Source organism: Odocoileus virginianus, chromosome 1 (assembly GCF_023699985.2).
Source record: "Odocoileus virginianus isolate 20LAN1187 ecotype Illinois chromosome 1, Ovbor_1.2, whole genome shotgun sequence".
In the NCBI taxonomy this organism is placed as follows: Eukaryota; Metazoa; Chordata; class Mammalia; order Artiodactyla; family Cervidae; genus Odocoileus; species Odocoileus virginianus.
The window spans coordinates 49,175,928-49,198,183 of NC_069674.1; the positions used below are offsets into that span (position 1 = coordinate 49,175,928).

At 39.7% G+C, this 22,256-nt stretch overlaps 1 protein-coding gene and 1 long non-coding RNA gene across 4 annotated transcripts in view; one reads left to right on the top strand and one right to left on the bottom strand.

The window, feature by feature from the left end:
* CREB5 (cAMP responsive element binding protein 5) overlaps nt 1-21,639 on the top strand; it is a 432,361-nt gene extending 410,722 nt beyond the window's left edge. For 2 of the 3 annotated variants that reach the window (XM_070467861.1, XM_070467873.1), the window contains 4 exons: nt 3,576-3,899; nt 8,163-8,393; nt 16,119-16,227; nt 17,118-21,639. In XM_070467861.1, coding sequence (XP_070323962.1) covers nt 3,576-3,899; nt 8,163-8,393; nt 16,119-16,227; nt 17,118-17,281 — 828 coding nt within the window. In that variant the 3' untranslated portion in view covers nt 17,282-21,639. The remainder of the gene's footprint in view (nt 1-3,575; nt 3,900-8,162; nt 8,394-16,118; nt 16,228-17,117) is intronic. The other variant, XM_070467869.1, reaches the window with a different exon arrangement.
* On the bottom strand, nt 1,636-16,271 carry LOC110136669 (uncharacterized). Its single transcript, XR_002313697.2, has 4 exons — nt 15,829-16,271; nt 9,056-9,133; nt 8,372-8,531; nt 1,636-1,777 (listed from the first exon to the last, which is right to left on the bottom strand). It is a non-coding gene; the product is annotated as an uncharacterized lncRNA (long non-coding RNA).
* Nucleotides 21,640-22,256: the final 617 nt, after the last annotated feature.

The following is a 22,256-nucleotide window of genomic DNA, read 5'->3' on the forward strand; positions in this document are numbered from 1 at the left end:
ACTAAAAACTACAGCTACACACTGAGTTTTACAAAGAGGAATATGGTTCTGCTGGGGCCTTGTAACAATAGGAATTGGTTTAGAGCAGAGACCAGGGAGAATTTTACTAAAGAGGGTCCTGCTGCTTAAAGCTCTAGAGTGTCTGCGGAAAAGGAAAGATCATCCTAGGCAAGAAGACAATCAAATAGAAGCATTGGTGGGAATGCCAGGCCACACTCCTCAGTGCCTATGCATAGGCTGTATTAAGGGCTTGAACTTCATCCTCTGAACATTGAAAAGACCTAGAACAGTCATATACCTGAAGGTTAGGAAGTGGGGCCAGAGAGAAGATATGCTTGGACCTTGTCAGATCTGTGTTTGGGGGTGGAATACAAGTACCTATTCTTAATAAATATAACAACAACAACAACAAAAATCTAACAAGAGAGATGATGATGCTAAGCTCTGGTTGGTCCTTTTCTGCAGCTGAGCTGCCTGGAGATTGTTACCTCCCACCCTTACCTCTGCCAAGTTTTGGAACAAGCAAGATACACTGGGTTTCCACTTGTGTGCTACACTGTGCAGAAATAATCTTATTGTTTTCTGGGCACTGCTCTTCTTTTTGTGTTTCCTTTTGATGATGGGGAGGTGGCACAATACAGTTTATTCCTGTTTTTGACAGCAAGCCTTCCAGCTCCTTCTGTCCTGGCAGAGAACAGGTCTGGAGGTAGCTCACCCCTGCTCCTCTCCAGCGGCAAGAGCTTGGGCACATGGATTAGTCCGTCTTTGTGCCTTGCCGGATTGTTCTGAGGATTAAGTGAGTTAATACTCATAAAACACAGAATGAGGAGTGTCACAGAGTAAGCGCTCAATTGATGCCAGACAGTATTATTAGCTATTATTGATAGGGCGTGTTGTCAAAGATATATATTGTTGAAGCAGAAAAAAAACAAGATACGAAATCATATAACATTATAAAGAGCTTACACAACATGTTCTGATAAACGCTGAGGATATGTCAGCAGATACTTGGTAGTTACATCTGAGGAATGGGGCTAAGAAGGAAGAAGGTAGGCAGGTGGCTTTTACTTTTTCACCACATAGTCTTGTAGTAGTTTGTTTTTTTTACTATGCAGCTGTATATTTTATAATAATAAAATTATAAAGAATAGTATAGAAAATCCATCAATACTATTTGGTATGTCAGTTTCAAAATAATGATCTTTTCATAATAATATCTTTTCATAATTTTCTTCACTTTTAAGTTTGAATATATCACTTACAAAGTTTTCTTGGATTTAAGAAACATATATCCAAAGTCCAGCAATTCATCCAATTTTTGTTTCTTTTGCTTATGTTCTCTTCAAATAAGAGTTTTCTGACTCCATGTGCCATGGTGATCGCACTGTTATGAAATGACTCTACCTGTTGTTCCATCTCTACAGAGAGAGCTGTCTGGAATACTGTTCACCCACCAAATTTAAGCAATGCACTTGGTTCACTGGTTACTGACTTCACTGTACTTTTAAGCATCACTTAAATTTTTTATAATGAGTGTTTTTATAAAAACAATGAACTCATTTCTAAAACTTGGAGGTGAGGAGTATCTGTTTACTTTTCTGTTTAGTAATAAACACAATATGCAGCACCTAATCTTTCCCAGGGATTCAGGAAGCTTAACTTCTTCAGGATACTGATGCAGTTCAGTAGCTCCCGTGTAGTAGATGTTGTATACTAGATGTTGCTCGTTAAGGAGGAGGCAGTTGGGCTCAGTGGTTGCTGCATCAGGATGCAGGAACTGTATTCAATGATTATTGAATATTAACATATGGTTTGTCAACCTCTACCTGCCCCCAACCCGCCCACCAGCCTATTTTTTATCTTTTTGTTTTTTGTTTTTAAACAAGCGGAGGCTCTTTATATTTAACTAAAGATTTTTATGGATTGAATTTTCTTATCAATAGTTTACTCTGACCAGTTGAGAATCATTAATATTGTATAGGGCTGGCACATGGTAGCTTTGATCATCATTTAAATACCACTCTTCCATTTGCAGTGATTATACACTATCATCATCAGTCAGATAAGAATGCAAATCAGAAGAGAACTTTGAGTTCCCTAGTAAATACTTTATGAAGCCAACATAAGCTTGCCAACTAGACTATCATCTCTGTAGAAGATACATTTCCAAGGAGTAACTGTATTATACAGTACCTAGTACACTGTGCCCCTCAGGATATGATGATAATTGTCTGTGTATAAGAAACTGCAAACAACTTGACTACCAACTGATTCTTTACCACTACCTAATTTTGCACAGCACAGGAGCTAAAAATGTTTTGACATTTTAAAATGATTGAAAAAAATCAAAAGTAGAATGGTATTTTGTGACATGTGGAAGTTATATGAAATTCAGATATCCTGTCCCTAAGTAAAATTGCGTTGAAACTCGGCATGGTCATTTGTTTACAGAATGTCTGTATCTGTTTTTGTGCTGAAAGGGCTGAGCTGAGTAGTTGTGAGAGATCTTAAGGCATTCAATGATGGAAATATTTACTATCTGACTTCTTTATTGAAAAGCTTGCTGATCCCTGCTTAGGGGTTAGATTCAGGGAGAATTTAATTGTGTATATGTCTGTTTGCTTGTTGATGGTTGATGATTTTGTACCTGCCCTGTGGTATGGTCATCAAAGAAGCTGTAGAAGTGCAATGGTCCATATTCTTCAACTTTAAAGTCAGAAAAACATTATTGTGTGAGAATATTAGATTATCAGAGGGATTATGATATGAGAAGTGTCATAGGAACAAATGGAAAGATCTACACTGCCTCCCAAAGTTATGGATTTCTAATCTAATTTGAAGACTTAAAATAATATTAAAATTGTTCCTAGATTCTGAAATTTGAAGTTCTTTTCTCTTTGGGTCTGAGAAATCTTTTGAAAAGCAAAAATCTTTTATTCTTGTGACTCATTATCTTGTGACAGTGCCATTTTATATGGGCTTTTTGTTCAGTGACATTGTCATATTGAATGATTCCATTGGGTTTATACTTGCAGTTGGCTGTCAATAAGATATGGTGAACAATTGGATAGTAGGAATACCTTTTAGTAAAGTGTCTAGAGTATCCTGCTCATTTGCAGTGTCAGTTGAATTAATTAACATTCATGGCTGACATTGACACGCCTACCTACTCTAATACATATGAAAATTTGAAATTTATATAAAAGCCATACTGCTACCCAGTAAGAAAAAAATGTTAATAATAGTACCATTACATGTTCATGCTGAGTCACCTCAGTTGTGACTCTTTGCAACCCCATGGACTGTAGCCCAGTAGGCGTCTCTGTCCATGGAGATTGCCCAGGCAAGAATACTGGATTGGGTTTCCATTTTCTCCTCCAGGGGATCTTCCTGACCCAAAGATCACACTTGCATCTCCTATGCCTCCTGCATTGGCAGGCATATTCTTTACCACTTGAGGCACCCGGGAAGCTGCTAAATATTATAAAATTGAAACTATGAGTCATTTTGATTCAAAATCCCTGTTGTGTACACAGCTGGCCTCATTTGTCCCCTCTTCTTTTGTTCTGTTTCAGAGGTTGAAGGCTGCATTGACTCACCACCCTGCTGCCATGTCAAATGGGAATATGAACACCATGGGACACATGATGGAAATGATGGGCTCCCGGCAGGACCAGACGCCACACCATCACATGCACTCACACCCGCATCAGCACCAGACACTGCCGGCCCATCACCCCTACCCGCACCAGCACCAGCACCCAGCCCACCATCCTCATCCTCAACCCCATCACCAGCAGAACCACCCACATCATCACTCCCACTCCCACCTTCATGCACACCCAGCACATCACCAGACCTCGCCACACCCACCCCTGCACTCCGGCAACCAAGCACAGGTAGACCTTTTTCATGATCTCTTTCCCCTTTCTCATTAACAGTGCTGGCTCTAATGAGGGGCTCCTTGGCAGCAACCTTACTTGACAAGCCCACGTGTTCTGACACTCTGAGGGGCTTTGTTCATTTCCTAGGAGGTAATCGTTACCCATAGGACCCTCCCAGATCACAGTTTCTATAACTAATATGATAAATATCAAGTCTAGTTTCTAAGGGAAAAGGTAAACTTCAAGTTCTCCAAAATCTATTTTTGTAGTATATTACAAAGTTAACCCTAAAAATGTAACACAAATGGAGGATTAAGAATTTAAGCATGTAATGAAACAAGTGAATAAAGAACGAGAAAGGTAAGTTCGTTCTAACCATGGTTCTAGCTGCAGTGCTTTATAATATCTTAGAGACCCGCTTGTGTCACCTGTAAAACGGAAATTAAATACAATGGGCAATCTTCTAAATAAGAGTAAATGTTCAAAACATAAAGAGTAACAATTTCAGGCAGACAAAGGTTCAGTGATGGATGTTAGGGTGTAAGGTGCTTTGTGAATGTTGAAGAGAGATGACTCATCCCACCCAATGAGAAATGCGTTGGAGGGAGCAGACAGAGAGCCAAGCTCTGTAGCCGATCAGTTCAAGAGAAAGGCCAAACCCCAGAGGTGGAAAGTCACCAGGAGTGGCTAGAAAGAAAGCCAGCATTTAGACACACTGGAAGGGGGTCGGGGGACCAGGCAGACATTATGTCACCCAGCCCAAGAAGAGAGGCGGGTCCTTGTACCCAAGTGAGTTTCAGTAAGTGGATGAAGGGCATGTCTAGGAGCATGGCTCGCCCTGGGCACTTTGAACCTTCAAGTGAAATGACCTTTGTCAGTTCCTTCCACCCACCCAGGTTTCAACCAGTTGGGTCAGAATGATGTTGGAAGCTTGGGATCACCAAATGACACTTATTCACTGTCTCTTCCATCATCTGACTCTGTACCTCTCATCAGGCAGCTTCTAGAGCTTGTACATTCCTGCCTCCTCCAACATACACCAAACCTAGAAAGCCACCCACAAAATGAGTTATCCATAAGCAGCTTTCTAATCTGTTCAATAGTTAAAATTATTTGTTAGGTAAGCTTACTTTTGCAAAGATTCTTAGAAGTATTCTACATAGCAAATAAGAAATCAGGCTTTGGAATGAGAAAACTTTCATCCTTTTCCCACCTTACTTGTGTGACTGAGGTCAGTAGACGAACCTCCCTAAGCATCAGTTTTTCCATCTGCAAAATGGGGCGTTAATAGACTAAGCCCATAGACTTAGGAGTATTAAATAAGGGAATGTTTAGCCCTTGGCACAGTTTTCAGTACATGTTAGCCAGGATTAATTTCAAACTGAAATAATGTGATAGAAGCTTAGCACATAGTTTAGCAATCAATAAAATGCTATCCAAAGCACCTTTTTAATCATGTGCCAATGTAGGTCATATATTTAGAAGGGGAAAAAGAAAACTACAAGATCAAAGATAGATTCACATGTGTACTTTCTTTCTTTTTTCTTTTTAAATGGATAGCGAAAGTTTTGCTTGCATTTATGGGCAGGTTACTTCATAGACAAGTTTAACAGTTCATTAAATATAAAAGACATTCATTAGCTAATTACCAATTAGCCAATTGGCCTCCATGTCAAGTCAATAAGTGGCCAATTGTATATGCAGTCAGTTAATTGCTTTTATAATTAGCTACATAAAGTTGCTTTTTTCAACAAAACCAGGTTGGTCTTGTTGAAATTTGAACAAAATTATTTAGAGCATATTCAAAATGCTCCTCTTAAAATGTATAAACTTGGTTGATGAAATGAAATTCGGATTGTCAGAACACCAGGAGTAGAAGTTTATTAAGGTCATCCAACTCTGAGATTCTAAGATGACTTGGAATAAATTCTTTTTGAAATTACAATTAATTGTTTTTGATCAGAATTTTCAGAGAATCTGTGTCAACATAATGCCATTCTATTTATTTATTTATTACTGAAGTATAGTTGATTTACAATATTGTGTTAGTTTCAGGTGTCCAACAAGGTAATTCGGTTGTGCACATATATGTATATATCTATATTCTTTCTTATTCTTTTCCATTATAATTCATTACAAGAACTATGAACATAGTTTCCTGTGATATACAGTAAATCTTTCTTGGTAATCCATTTTATATATGGCAGTATGCATCCGTTAATCCCATATTCCCAATTTATCCCTCCCACCCTACCCCGGATAAAATGCCGTTTTAAAAAGATAATGCTAAGTATTATCAGAGACATAAATTCTGGTCTTAGGGTTGCATTTGCAATTTCTCCTGGCTTCTTGTGATCCACCTGCATATCAGGATATAATTTCAGAGTCCTGGTATCACTCCTAGGTCACCAGGAATTTCACTTAACCAAGCCACACCTTGACCCTGAACCTGGACAAAGCCTGAAATCACCATGTACCTTACCCATTTGGGTTAAGGCAGAGGAAAAATATCAGGTGATAAACATTGGTTAAAGTTAGCATGGGAGAATACAGAATTGAAAGAGAGGTCTCCATAATGAAGGTTAAACCCCAGTTTTGCCTACTTAAGAGCCTTGTCTAGGGCTGGCAATGAGAGATTGTTAATTCACACAAAGAAATGGTAAAGGCAAAAATAGCCAGGTTAGCGCGTTCTTTCCTACTGCTTTGCTTTGCAGTGGTTAGCTCAGAGGTTACCGCATCTGAAATGACTAGTGCTAAACATTTGCCAATAACAAGGATTAAATTTTCAGCAGCAGCCCTAGTGAGTAAGATCTTAGACAGTTTATTTTGTTATTCCTTTATGATCGTCAGGAGAGGAATTGCCAATAAACAGTTTTAGAAAATGTCTTTGCTTTAAAAAAAAAATTACTGAGATGCAATCCAATTTCAGTCCTAAGCCTAATTCTTTAGTAATGTATGGTTTGGTAGAGTTTAGGATTAAAATATATCGTTAGTCAGCTGATGGGCAACCAGGAGCCATTATTAGTACAAGTATAGTGGTTCTGATTGGTTTCAATCATAGGGTTGGAATGTGGTAGAAAAGGTGGCTGGGTTTCATTTTTAAAACTTTTTGCCTGTTATTTCTGCAGGTTAAATGCCTCTTGTAAAACAAATTTATAGGTATTACACCATAAGCCTGAGTGACTGAGCAATGAGAGGGAAGGGGGAAAAAAAAAAAAACCCTTTATTGAGAATGAAGAAAGGGGAAGGAGTGAAGTGCATTAGGGAAGCATTAGGTGTTCAGACACATAAAGAGTCAGTCATAGAAATTTCACTAGGTGCTGAGTGTCTGCTATATGAAGGGAAATAAAGCTATACGTGTGGGGGTCCCTGAAACCCTACATGTTGCTGAACCTCTTGCAGACCTTACAAGGAACTTAGAAGCATAGTAAAACTTTTTAATAAAGTGCTTTGCCACTCCTGGGATTTCCTTATAATATAATAGATGATGCCATACAACCATCCGTCCGTGTCAGTAGACACCATGTATTAACAGGGTTCAGTGCTGCTTCAGGATGGACTTTCAGAGGTCACGCTTCCCAGTCACCTAGAAATTCACCCAGTCACCATCTCCTGTAATCCCATCAGCCTTGGTCAGGCTCGGAGGAGGAGAGAGACCCAAATGGAGTTTGGTCCCACAAGACCTTTGCATTAAGAACTGTGACATAGTGACAAAAGGATTTCAGGTGCTTTCCAGGCTTCACAGGGTTCTTTGGATAAGAGTCACAGTGGTGATGCCACCCCTGAGGTGTACTCTAGGAACAGGGTTTTGATACCATTAGAATGAACGGCATTCACAACCTGCCCTGGAGGAGATTTCTGCAGATGACAGCAGACCCATCAATGCAGTGACAGTCACCCCTACCTCTCTGTTTTCATCCATCACCATACATGGGCACTTTCAAATTTTACAAAGCACCTTAAATAAAACATTTTTAACATCTAAGGAGGAAGAAAAGTGTTTCTTTCATCATGATTCAGCCAAATGCCAGTCGGGGGGTGGGGGGAGTCTACTTGACTCTCTTTTCACACGTCATCCCTGTATCTTGCCAAAATATCATAGGAGATAGCTGGATGATGCTTTTCCTCTTCATGAGTGTGACTTCATTGCTGACTTCATTCTTCGCAAAACAAGTTTGATGTGCTAACTAAAGCAAGGGGCTGCCTGTACTTCACATTTCAACACCTTACCCAACCATCCCTTCTCTCTCCCCATCACTTCCTCCCTCTCTTCCCCAGCAGGTTTCACCAGCAACACAACAGATGCAGCCCACCCAGACAATACAGCCGCCCCAGCCCACAGGAGGGCGCCGGCGAAGGGTGGTGGATGAGGATCCTGACGAGAGGCGGCGGAAATTTTTGGAACGGAACCGGGCGGCCGCCACCCGCTGCAGACAGAAGAGGAAGGTCTGGGTGATGTCACTGGAAAAGAAAGCAGAAGAGCTCACCCAGACAAACATGCAGCTTCAGGTGCAGGCCACTGTCTCTTTCCCGGGACTCAAAGGCCCTGTGTACCATTGGCATTTCCTGGCCCGGCAGGCACTTGTTGACCTAAGCCACAGAGCGACTGCAGGCTTACTTCTCAGGCTTGATTAATTCTTAGACGCTCTGCAAAACAAAACCACCATTCGGTTTTCCGTGCATCTGCTCTGAGGAGGGAGACCCTGCCCAACTAAGTTATAGGGCTGAGAGCAGAAGCTTTGGTCAGACAGAGGTTGAAATTCTTGTTCAGCACCTACTTGCAGTGTTAAATCTCTCTGTCTCTCAGTTTCCTCATCTGTAAAATGGGAATAATAATTTCATAAAGTTGTTGGGAGGAATAAATGAACTAATGGTCTGCAAAACTGTTTGCCCAATGCCTGGCACATAGTAAGTCTTCAACTGGAAGGCAGCCCTGTCTGTTCCCTGGGTGAGGCGGTTGCTTCAGCTTACACTAGATTGTCTGTATTTTTGTTTAATGGAAGAAAAGTTTGTATAAATTATTTTGCTTCATAAGAAAAGGCACATTTCTATCTCATTTTCAGACTTGACAAGATTTGAATCTTGCGTTATTTTTGCTTTCTCATGGGTGGCTCAATGAGGGACATTTCATAACAAGGCCAATTCTAGGAGCATTTGAGAAACTCTGGTACCTGGGGTTTTTCCAGGAGGCTTCATGTCATACAAAAGATGAAATTCAGGGCATTTGTTCTCACACAGAAAGGAGGACACTGTTCACCAGCACAAGAAAAAAGCAAGTATTAGATATGTGACAAGCAGTCCAAGGATAAGAGTAAAATTGTAGATTAGAGCCCAGTGCTTCCAGGAGTAGAGATGACAGCTAAAGTTGGAGAGAAGAAGAGGGGGAAATGCCCAAAAGAGAGAGAGTCTGCTCCTCGGGAGTATCATAGGTCACCTTTACCCACTCCCACATCCTCTGTGGATCCTTAGAAAGGAGCAATTAGGGTGCCAAACCTCCAAAGCCTTTGCATGTTTAATTCCATTAAATGGAAATGACCTTAGGGCATCCAGTGTACAAATTGAAAGTGTACAAGAAAGTTTAGGTTATTCATGGACTGACTCTTGTAATTTATGGATGTTCACTCTCCCCGCCCCCTCAAATTTATCGTTCTTTTAATGATGGACATGAAAAAGAAACTGGGAAACATATACAGGAGATATGGGGGAAGTCCCACTAGCTCGTACAAATCTTGGATAAAGGTGGAGACTCTATTCTTACCCTCTTCCCTGACCCACCTACCCCCTTTTTCTAGTGTTAGGTCTGGCCTGAAGAGTTCCTGAGTGTCTGTACTCAATATTTGTTTGTTGAATAAATGAATGAGCTCCCCATCACTGGAGTGTCCAAGAACTAGCTGCCTGACTACTTGGCAAAATGTGATTTAAGGGAATCAAGCCACAGAGTCAGAGTTTGGCTGAACACAGACATCTCTGAAGCCACTCTGACTTGAAAGTCTGTAATTCTAGAATCTGGCAGGCATAGTCATATGTGAGAAGCTTTTAGGTGGAATGTGGGTAGGCACTTTTAACATTAATAATCATCTTTTAATTTTTATGTGTATTAAAAAATGTAATCAGAACATCAAAACTTCAATTTCACAGATTATTTTTGGTCAGGGCCAGGCTAAATCATTAAAAAAATGAGTTAATTTGTACAAACATGTTAAGTAAATAAAAGTTCTGGTGAATGTGACCTAGCAAATATCACAGCAGTGGTTTTCTAATGACTGAAATGTGAGCATCCCTGGAATTTGCTACCAGTTCTGAGGTCTGCAAGAGGACCGTGAACGGGTGCGGGTTTTCTCAGTCTTGGCACTATTACCGAGAATGATAATAATCAATAATTCTTTGTTATCTCTTGTATATTGTACATATTTACCAATACCCTTGACCTCTACCCACTAGATATCAGCATCCTCCACCCCACCCCTAAATTTTGACAACCAAAAAGCCTCTAGACATTGTCACATATCCTCTGTGGGGGATTAAAATTACCCCTGATTGAGACCCACTGAGCTAGATGGAGGAGCCCTGAGTAGCCAGCTGACATGTAATCAGATGCTGAGAAATTTTATATCAATTTTGACTAAAATGAGTCTTTGCAGAACGACTCCAGGGTACTGACTGTCACCCTAGAGCCTGAAGACATGAGGCAGGGGGTTCATAGCAGAGAGCCAGGGAGAGGAAGGATGCTGGTTACTTTGAGGTCAGATGGGTTCACACCTTGACATAGGCATATAAGGCATATATGTTTTAGCGTTTACTTAACCTATAAGGTATTAACATATAAGGTAAACATACCCTTTATGAGAACAGAATCTATTAATTACCACATTCTAAGAGCCAAAATGGCTAAGGATAAAAGATTCTAGAAATCTGATTTCTGAAAACCAGAAAAAAAGTCTCATTCAACAGGCACCAATATTTTTGGTTGTTAAAGCAGTGCCTCAGAAAGGACAGTCTCTGAAAAGGCTGAGTTGTTGGTGTTTTCCAACCACTGCCTTGCTTCAGAGGGACAGAAACCACAAGAGTTCCATGTCTTCGGGGATGCTGAGAGCTCTATATCAGGCCATGTGATGCTGGGGAGGAGATGCACATTCTGCCACCTTTGAATGACCCCTCTCCCTCTCACTGGACCTTTGTCAAAAGAAAAAGGTGTCTCTCTTGAGGCTGATCCAGTGAGTCAAATTTTAAGTAAACAGAAATGGAAGGTGCTAAACAAACAAACTCTCGCCAAAAGGAATATCCAAGGTCTGGATGGCCAGCTGCCACCTTTGAGTTGTTTTCCAGCATAGAACCTTCTGGTTAGGCTGCAGAGCTTCAGATTGGAAAAATCAGAGCTGAGCAAACAAAATCAACTCCCAAACTTCATTTCCTTGTCTCACAACAAATCTCTGCCCAAGAGGTCAATGCAAGTAAAGGAATTGAGGGGAATATTAAAAACCACCAATTTTACATTTTATTTAGGAAGAAACTGAGGCTTGGAGGACATGAGGAGTCTTCCCGAAAGTCACACAACAAGCAAGTAGTAAGATGAAGACCCAAGCAAGGCTTATTGACCTAAACCATTGCTCTGTGATCTTTCATTCTAGAAAGTTCTTAAACTATGAAAGAATCCACATTCTTTTCACTGAGAGAGTGGCTAAGATCAGTTCTAACTTCACCAACTGCTAATGTGGTACTCAGTGGATTGCTTGTGTTCAGTAGATGATATGGAAATCATCTGGTTGCCCATGGAAATAATTGTTTTTTTTTTTTCAGTGCAAAGACACATGGCCTAAGTCGCTGCTGAAATTTTTGACACATAAGCCCAGGTTTGGGACTTGGCAAGAGAAAAGGCCAGATGGGAACTGTTGCTGTACAAATTGAAAGTCCTTTGGTTTAGAATGAACAAATCCTGACCTCAGTTAATCTATAAGAGAAAAAAAAAAAAAACAATGGGGCAGGGGGGGCTATTTTGTAGGGATCATTTTGATAATTATGTTTTCGGCATGGACTACTGCTTGCATCAAAAAGCATTCTGAGTTTATCATATTAACAAAATGACATCCCCCAAAGCCAAAAACTGAAAATGTAGTTACTAGGGACTTCTTGGAGTCCTTGTTTCAAGTACGTTACTATAGTGTTGAATGTCTCTATAGGGGTGCTACTTCATCCCAAGGCAACTTTATGGATTTAAGAACAGATTAATCTAACCACATCTATACTCTCACAGTCCCTATTTAAATAGCTAACCTTTAAGTAGCAAACCCAAACTGGTTTAGAAAAAAGAAAAAGAAATAAAGGCTGATTTCAGCAGGAGAATCAATAATTAAAAAAGAAAGTGTTAGTCTCTCAGTCATTTCTGACTCTGTGACTCCATGGACTATAGCCCGCCAGGCTCCTCTGTCCATGGGATTCTTCAGGCAAGAATACTAAAGTGGGTAGTCATTCCCTTCTCCAGGGGATCTTCCCAACCCAGGGATCAAACCCAGGTCTCCCGCGTTGCAGGCAGATTCTTTACTTTTGAGCCACCTGGGAAGCCCCTCAATACTTATTATTAATACTTTGCTTTTGCAAAGTGCTTATGTATGAAGACCTATAGTTATAACCCACACAGGGGAGTAAAAAAATTTTTGATTTGCCTCAGTTCAGAATAAGAAAATGCCTGCAGAAGTCTTGTGTGTGTGTTTTTCTTAATTTCTGTACCAGAACTGCAGGCCACTTTTGATTTCTTTCATGCATTTTGAAACATTTGCTGTCTGATTGTTCTCTTCCAAAATGTATTCAAGGTGATTTCTAGTAATGTTACCTTGAAAAGAATTTTTGTTTAAAATGTAGTCTCGTGTTTGCGTATCTCCTACGTCATTTGGTCTATCAGTATAGAGTGATACCTGTCAGTACCTCTCAATATGGAATGATGATGCGTGTGCACAGCGAACTCTGCTTCCTCTAGGGCAGTGATTGTCAACCTTTCTTAACTCAGAGGCTCCCTTATGGAATCCGAGGAAGGCTCTGATAGACTCTCACAATGTACATGTGAGATATGGACTTGAAATTTTCCACAAAAGTGACACCATAAATATTCCTTTGGAATCTGCCCTAATAAGATGTGGAAATAAAGGGGATGCTAGAACTGGCTCCTTTAGGAAATATGAGACTTGATGTCTAAGCCCATTTGAGAATACCAAAAGCAGTTAATTAGTGAATTAAAAATCAAGATGGAGACCTTCATTAGATTATGAGGTAATTAGCATTCTCAATAGAAAGCAACACAGAAACATGGAATAAAAAACTGGGACTTCCCTAGAGATCAGTGGTTTAGGCTCCATGCTTCCACTGCAGGGGACACAGGTTCAATCCCAGGTCTGGGAAATAAGAATAAAAAACTATCTTACAGAAAGTAATTAGAAAACTAGTCCAACCACCTTGTTTTACACTAGGTTGGTGTAGCAATTGGGGAAGCCAAACCTTGTTATTCTCAACCCTCATTTGAGAGTTCCTTTTTCTGCTTGAAGTTCCCCCATGAATTTCTGTTATTTTTATGGCCATTAGACTTTTATTTAATCCTTCTCAGCATCATACTTATGTGTGCATGATATAAATGAGACAGAGGCTAATAGTTCTGTCTATGGAGAATATTAAGTGACATTCATTTTCCAATTATAACATAGCTAAATGATTATATATTACATTAAGAAATATGTCCATATTCACATATATCTTTAAATGATGGTCAATCATCACAGTGATTTTAAATAATGGTTAGTCATCTCCAAGTTGCTATATTTTTACAGACTCTCACTACCCCCAGGGCTTCAGCTTCTATACTTATGACATATTGGTTTATTAATAAAGTGCTTTGCTATCCATAGACAAAAATGCCTCTAAAATAATTACACTTCATTTTGAGGCCAAGTATATACATATTCATACGTCTTAGTTTTCTTTTTCTCGTTTTTTTGTTCAGTTTTTGTCTGTTTTGTTTTTAACCAAGGGTTGCCTTCTATTTGATGGTCTAAAAGTACCTTTCTTTTACACAGGCTATTTTAAGCAGAAGGAGACCTGGGAAAAGCAAGGAAGACTGAATTTAAATGAGCATAAAATCAGAGGGGGAAAAAAAAAATCATGTTTAAGGCTGAAATAAATTGTCCTATAAATAAAGTTGTCCTATTGACCCCCAAAGTGACAAGGGTCACTTTTGGCTTTGACAGGGCCCATTATCAATCACACTTATTTGGAGGTGGAAGCACAGCTCACCTTCCTGAATGTTCTCAAATTTAAGAGCAATTTTCCTGTGAAATTAAGTGACGTGTTCATCATTAATGCTAATTTATCAGATAGGCATTCTTTCAAAATTTTTATTATAGTTACTACAATGTTGTGTTAGTGTCACGTGTATAGCAGTGACTCTATTATACATATACATATATCCGTTCATTTTTAGATTCTTTTCCCATGTAGGTTTTTACAGAATATTGAGTAGAGTTCCCTGTGCTATAAAGTAGGTCCTTATTATTTATTTTGTATATAGTAGTGTATTTATGTTTACCCCAGTCTCCTAGTTGATTCCTCCGTCCAGCCTTTCATCTGATAGACATTTCTATTTTGTTTAGTTCAGAAGTGAAAGAGAAAAGCCTTTGTAGATGAGATTTTTATTATTTTTTTTATTTATGCTAGTCACCATTTGATTGCTTAAAATGTATTTTGCAAATGAATTTGGAAATAGGAAGTATTCTTTGAAACAAGTTTCCAAAAAATTTTTTAATTAACTTCTAGAGTTCCAAACTTACTTTCCTAGGTGATAAATACATGCCTGAAAAGCCAAGTTCATATTGAAAGTGTAGATACAACTTAATGACAGCAATGTTAAAACACCTTTTTCTGTGTGCATGCTTTTTTAAAGTCTCTTTCATGTGGCATATAATGCGCGGCAGCCACAAAGAACACTGGTCAAAGAGAGGGTAGTATTTATCACAACTGTAAAACGGCTTATGTGAGCTAGTGCTGCATTTACAGTTTACTTTTATCAAGTGGAAGCACCTTGGAACAGTCTGTCCTACATTTATACAGTTGTCTCTGGGTATCAGCAGGGTATTGGCTAGCCTCAGATACCATAATCCATTTATGCTCAAGTCCCATAGTCAGCCCTCTGTATCTGTGGTTCTGCATCCTCAGATTCAGTCAACTGCTAATCATTTCGCACTGTATCTATGGAAGAATCCCCATAGTAGTAGAGAACTGTGCTTGTAAGCAATGGTGCCATGTACATTATTCCACAAATTATGAACCCTGAACCTGTCTTTTAAAATTACTACATAAAAAAATAAATAAATAAAATTACTACATAAAGTGGAGATGTGAGACACTTACCTAAGTCAATTTTTAAGATGCATACACAATCCACAGTACCCTGATATTGAGGGGGAAAGGAGTTTATAGACTGAAATTAGCCAAACTAATTAATGAACCAATCAAATTAATTCCATCATGGTCCTAAACTCTGTTGTCCTTTGGACTAACCCGATTCCACTAGTAGAAGACCAGCATTTGCGCCGAATCCTTCCATGCCTTCTCCTAAGTGGCATCAGGCATAGGGACATGCTCTGTTGAATTGTAGCCTATTAAGAAATTCTTTGAGGGAAATCAGCTTATGCTGAGGGCATTTAAGTTTGAAGTCACTCATCCTGCCACACAATTCTTCCCAGTGTCTCTCACCTTCACTTTCTACTCATGATCAGTGTTAGCCTGTAAGGTAGCGTGAAGATGATTGCTATGAGAGCTAAATTTACTGAATGCATAGTATATGCTAGACATTGCTCTGCGTATTTGCTTCTAGTACCTCATTTAATCCCCACAACAACTCAAAGAACTTCCTACTATTTTCATCCCCATCCAAGGTTGTTGGAACTTAGCTGGGCTATGTTACCTGCCTAGAGTCACCCAGTCAGTGTAGAATGAAGAGTCCCCACCGGGAAAGTTTTCATAGAATTCAGCTCTTGACTGAAAACCTAGTCTCTTCAGAAAGCCCCTGGGAAGCCTGAGGGACAAGCTGAAGGCAAGCGACACGTCTTCAGGTGAACCCCGTTGTATAATAATGGCAGTAGTTCAGTAATTCAGATGTAACAGAAGTGTGCCAGTGCAGTGCTGAAAGCGCATGGGGCCCTGGGTTTGTCTTCTCTGGTCTTCTTAACATGATGCCGATCTGTCTCTTTCCAGAACGAAGTGTCCATGTTGAAGAATGAGGTGGCACAGCTGAAGCAGCTGTTGTTAACGCATAAAGACTGCCCCATAACAGCCATGCAGAAAGAATCACAAGGATATCTCAGTAAGTCATTGACTTTTTTGCTTTTTTTTTAAGTGGCCAGGTTTTTGCCACTAATTTCACATTGGATTTATTGAAAAAAACAAAAGTAAAGCCTAGACTGCACACCTAGGCGGATGAGGTGCTAAAATTCTTGAGCGGCTGCCAGACTACTGCACCAGGGGGAATCCTTCTTTTCTGACCCCTGTTCATCACCACGCCCACCACCTCTTGGTCATTTATGGCTGGATGTTCCCTGGCATTTCATGTTGTAAAAATCCCACCAAATTCCAATTTTGCAGCCAGTAGGAGCCCAATTACCAGTGGGCTAGCAGTTTTTTATGGGCTGGGAAATAGGCTTCAGATGAATCATATCCAGTACCCCAGCATACACTGCATGTTATTCACTGGGCTGAAAAGCAAGTGAGCTTGTCTCAGTTTACTTAAAGTGGATCCCTTTATCTAGATCCCAATATCAGCACCTGGAACATCAGTAGGTTCAATGCTAATTCAGAAGGAACAGTGGGAGGAGCGGGGATTTACAGCTGAAGGTCATTTTCTTTTCAAATAATTTTTTAGATTGAGCAGCACAGATTCTCCCACCACATGTGAGTATTTTTCCACATTTGATATATGTATGGCTCTTTGAAAAGACAAGATAAGGACTTCACAGGCTGTGACTCAAACACATCCAGTCATGTTGCTAACCTAGAAGGCATGGCTTTGCTGGTAGCTGTAAACTATGGGAAGGCATAGCTTTGCGACCGACAGTTGAAAGTTTTGAAATTAACCTCCCAGAGAAAATGCGTGAAACACTTCTATTTCTAGCAAACACCTAGCAATATTTTTGAATAGTCTCCGAGTCCACCCCAGGAAAGAGCTATATTGGTGTGTGTGTGTATGCTTTTTCCTAGGTCCAGAGAGTAGCCCTCCTGCAAGTCCCGCCCCCACATGCTCGCAGCAGCAGGTCATCCAGCATAACACCATCACCACTTCCTCGGCAGTCAGCGAGGTGGTAGGAAGCTCCACCCTCAGCCAGCTCACCACTCACAGAACAGACCTGAACCCCATCCTCTAAAATCTCTGGGTCACACCTTGCCTTCAAGAAGAGCTGTTGCATATTCTGCGTCCTTTCTTTTAAGGGCATTTTTAGAATTAACTCAGACCTGGAAGACTCCTCAGCCCTTCAAAGACTGGCTTTCATTTTTATAGTTATTATGGAAATGTTGTCTTTTATACTTAGTTATATAAGAAAAAAGGGAGTTATGCAATTAATAATCTATCAGCTTGGGAAATGCTTTGGTGCTTTTCTCCAATTTTCTGGTACCAGTTACTTGTTTATAAACTGAACTCTTTCTGTACATAGTCATGGTTTCATTCTTATCAGTCAAACCCTTTGCCTGAAGTGTTGAATCTTGTTAAACCGCAGCTTTTAGCCAAAATGAAGCGTACACAGATGTCCAGTAAACAGATTGCAAGGCGACTGGGGGGTGGAGTCTGATGACATCATAACTCATGTTGAGTTTGTGTTATGATGTCACCAGAATGCCAGGTTAACATAGAGCCTTTTCCACAACTGTTTCTCTTACTATTAAAAAAGTATTAGTAGAAGCTCCATTGATGTCCAAATAAAATCAGCAAGGATCTCGCCACTCCTCCTCCTCTTGGTCCACTTCCTTGACTGCCCAATTTTCCTTTCCATTTCCACTTTTACCTAGGCTCCCTGTTGACTTTTTATTGTTACTTTTTTCTGTTTTATTTTTTCCCTTTAGCATTGCATGTAAAGAAGAAAATAATGTTTAAAGGAAAAAAAAAAAGCTAATGTGGACCTAGCCATGGCTTCCCTTGCATGTGACCCACAGCTGGAGTTCATTCAACTCTTTCTTTTTACACAAGAGTAACCAGGAGATGTTTAATGTGCCTGATTTAATGTTTTTAATAATCAGAACAAATAAAAGGTGGCTTAGCCATAGGTGAAGCACTGTTGAATGCCAGCTGTGGAGACACTAGGGAAGGGAGCTTTATAAGCCTCAATTGTGAAAGTCCAAATTACGATGCAAGGCTATAACATCACACCCTCGAATTACAACTGGTTTTATATGGCCTGTCTATAATGTTGAAAATCCATGTACTATATAATAATGCAGAAGGGCTCTATTCACTACATGGATTACATTGTTCAGTCATCAGCTGCTAATAGCCTAAGATTTATTATTGTTTTTTTCCTTAAGCCTATGGAACCATCTTTGCTGTTCTGGTGGGTGAAAGTAGACAAACTACTGGAGGAACAAAGAGAGAAAGAAAACCTCATGTTTCCATCGAGCTGCTCTCAGCCCTTCCACCACAGTTAAAGCACTCTTTAGCTATTGAAAGAATCCCCTGGATATGGCTATTCCACTCTTCTGCATAATCCTGGTTTATATTTTCAGCAACTTTTCTGGACTTTCCCATTATAAAAAGCAGACAGTTGTGCCTCCTTGAAACAAGCCATTTTACTTGGCGAAGGTTTTCATATCACAACTCACAAGTAACGGGGCTAATGTTTCTCTCTAGTGGTTAGGCAGATGCTGGTGTTTCATCTCTACGTGAATGCTTGACCTCCAAACATGAGTGTGTGTGTGTGTGTGTGTGTGTGTGTGTGTGTGTGAGGGAGAGAGAGGAAGACAGAGACAGAGACAGACAGAGAGAGGGGAAGATTATGGGATTTAAAAAGAACAGTATTTTACAAAAGGTGTAGCTTTTTTAAGAGTTCAGAATAGGGAAGGATGTGATTTTTTTTCTCTCACTATAGTATAATAATCTATTTTGGAGAAAAAAAAGAAAATATAAGGGTCATGAAGCATGGTTTTTATAACTAGTTTTAGTTTTATCTAATAACTTGCTTTTTAAATCAATATTTATCAACAACCTTTTCATGTATGCAGTGCTTTCAAAAAGAAAGTTTTGAGTTTCCAGGAAAACTCATAACTTGGATATATGATCTAAAAAAATCAAAACAAAAACAAAAGCAAAAAAAAAGAGAGAAAAGAGAAAAAAAGAAAAAAATGCAAACGAGAAAAGGATTTTCTATTATATTTTAGACAAACATATCATTTTTAAGTATTTTAAATACTGAATTCATGGTTGTTTTATTTTGTTTTGAATCCCAGCAGGAATAGCTGAATGGTTTAACCAAACTGGCTTCCTAAGAAGTTTAAGATTTAGCTCAAAAAGCAGTTAATATCCTTATCTCTATTTTGAAATCAAAAATAATGTTTTTCTAAACTCCTTCCTAGGACCATTTAGGTGTCCCCCTAAAAAGGAGAAAGAGCTCATTGAAATATTTGTTTGGGTTTTTTAATTTTTATTTTATTTTTGTTTTGCTTTAAGTGAAAAATATTTTCTTTCTTTCCTGCATGCATAGCACTTAATGAAATGGATTTTTTAAAAATCCACTGGTGATATCAGAATGTCCAAGGAGTGGGCTGTCACTAAAATTATGGTTTATTTTACTTCTGTTCCACCTCTTAATTGAAATATTTAGTTGTGAAACAGAAAGCCTCTGCAGTTAAGAACTTGCCTGAGTTTTCTTAATTCAGCAACTTGACAGTTTGACTGATGTGCATTATGTATAGCTCAATTATGTCTGTTTTTTATGCTAAGTAGGCAAACCAACCACACACACGTTAGCAAACGGGCCTCAAAGTATAATTAGAATACACTGTCTTCTTGTTATACTCAGGGCCTTTAGGTGTGTTCATTAGCGGTGTGGAAATAGATTAAATGGAAGATGCCAGCGAGTCATCAGCGCTCCTTGAAATCCTGAGCAGAAAGGCTCACTGGTCAAATCTAGCACTCAGCTTATCAATATGAAATATTTCACCTGAAGGCCTGGCTTTCACAAGACCATCATAGAATCATTGGCCTGCCTGAACATCTTTCCTTCTTGCCCCACACTTTTTGCCAATCTGAGGAGACATTCTGCCCTGTTCTCCCCTCCCACCCAGCTACTGGGTCACCCACTCATATTGTCATAGATGGGTTGCAGTGACCTTCAGAGCACCCGTGCTAAGGGGGGAGCGCTGGCAGCGATGCGTTGCCTCTCCTTGTTCCCAGGTGGGTTGTTATCAGCAGGATCTGCCTTTGAAGTCACTACCAACTTGGCCTGGAAACTTCCACAGCACCTCCCCTGCCTCCTGTGATGGGAACTAGCTTCCAAGATAGGGACACCTGATAGTGTTTCTTCCAGGTTGGTTGTCACCTACTCTGAGCTATTCCCATCTCAACTGTTTCTCCTGAAGACATTTTTCAACATATATGGAGACAGTAGAGTGGAAATCCTCCCTGTGGATGAATGCACTCATTTTAACACCTGGTGTGAGGTTGAATGTTTTCCCCTTTCCCTTCCCCTCAGCCCTGTCCTGTCTCCACATCAGTGTTTGCCAGTCGGAGTCTTGACACGGCCTGTGGGGATGAGCTGTTTGTATGCTGTCACTGCCTGCGTCCTTATCACAAGGGTTACTCGGGGCGGTTGCTGTTTGGAGCCTGTCGGGTTCATGAAATCAAATGCAGTACATGTTCTGAGCGAAGGGGCATCCATGGTGAATGTTCGGGTAGTTGTGCTCTGTTAGTTCAGTAAATCGTGTGTCAGTTGAGTTTGTCATTAAAATCAACCAGCTGTGAGAAAAGACCAGCCATTGGCTGGGGGGGTTTAAGCATCTCTAACTGCTATAAACCTAGCCATCCAGTTAGGATAGAATGTGCTTCTTTCTGGTTAATAAAAACCATCTAAGAAAATATATATGTATGTATGTGTGTATACAGTGGAATTCAAGGACCAAAGCAAAATTTGAACAGGAATCTATTAATTTAGAATTTTATAAGATATTTATTAATAAATGTTATTTTTAAACATTCCATTTGAACAATATTCTTCTGTAGGATCTACCTGTTTTTAAAGGATTAGTTCATAATTAACTACTCTAGATGTGTGTATCTTCTTTTTTCAGGGTTTCAAATGGCTATTCTCCATCATCTGGTGGAAATGTCTGTTTAGATCTCTGTGCATAGAAATTTCAAGGATTTTTATTGCTCTGTGAGTTGTTTTTTAATCTATGTTCGGAACAGTTTTAAATCATCTATTTCTTTTTTTTTTTTTTACTTGTAAAGTAAGCTCTTTCCTTTAGGAAGCAGAGTTCAGCTAAAGGGAATCTGTAACTATAACTGGAACAGCTCTCTTGTTAAAGTGTAAAAACAGCTTCATCTCTGCTTCTCCCCACTGCACTCCAACTTCCTAGAATGCCTTGCACTATTTAGCTTTGTTGGTGCTTTTCTTGTCCCTTCGCAAACCGTGTGCAGTAGCTTTAAGCCATTCAAGTTCCATTATGCAGTGTATCTGAGAAGGGAAAGGAAACGACATGTTTAAATTGGAATAAAAATGTGCCTATGCGAACAGTAGCGACTTAGAATCTCTCTTCTGCTTTTAAAATAATTTATATTTTAAAATTGCACTTTAGCGTTTGTAATCCCTGTCAGTTTCTCTCATTCTCTTTCGAACCTCCTCCCTGTCCTCAAACTTGCCTTCACTCTTTCCTTCCCAGCCCCCCACCTCCCCCAAGCTTCCTCTCAGGCTCTGAACTGCATCATTTAAAATACTTTATGGAATATGTGTCCCAGGTACATTTGCGTGCATTCACCAGTAGCATAGCCAAGATGCGTTACTCACATCCGCCTAGATGAAGCCTGCTACAAGAATGCCAAGGAAAAGAGCCAGTTTATACTCTTTATCCCTTTATTCATAGCATGATTTTTTCAAATGTTATGTAACAGATGTGAAGCAGCAACTATGCTATACTTAAGAATTTTCTATCTCATCCTGCAAACCAAAGTGTCCTGAAGGAGCCAGGAGACTTATTCTTTTGTGCGTCACTGTGCAGGTTGGACTGTGGTCCTCGCCATCGTCTCTCTGGGCTGCTGAAAAAACTGTGGCCCTATTTCATTCTTGGTTTCAAAAATACAGTGTTGCCTTGTACCATAATTAGGGACAGCACCTCTTTTTTACAATTATAATCTAA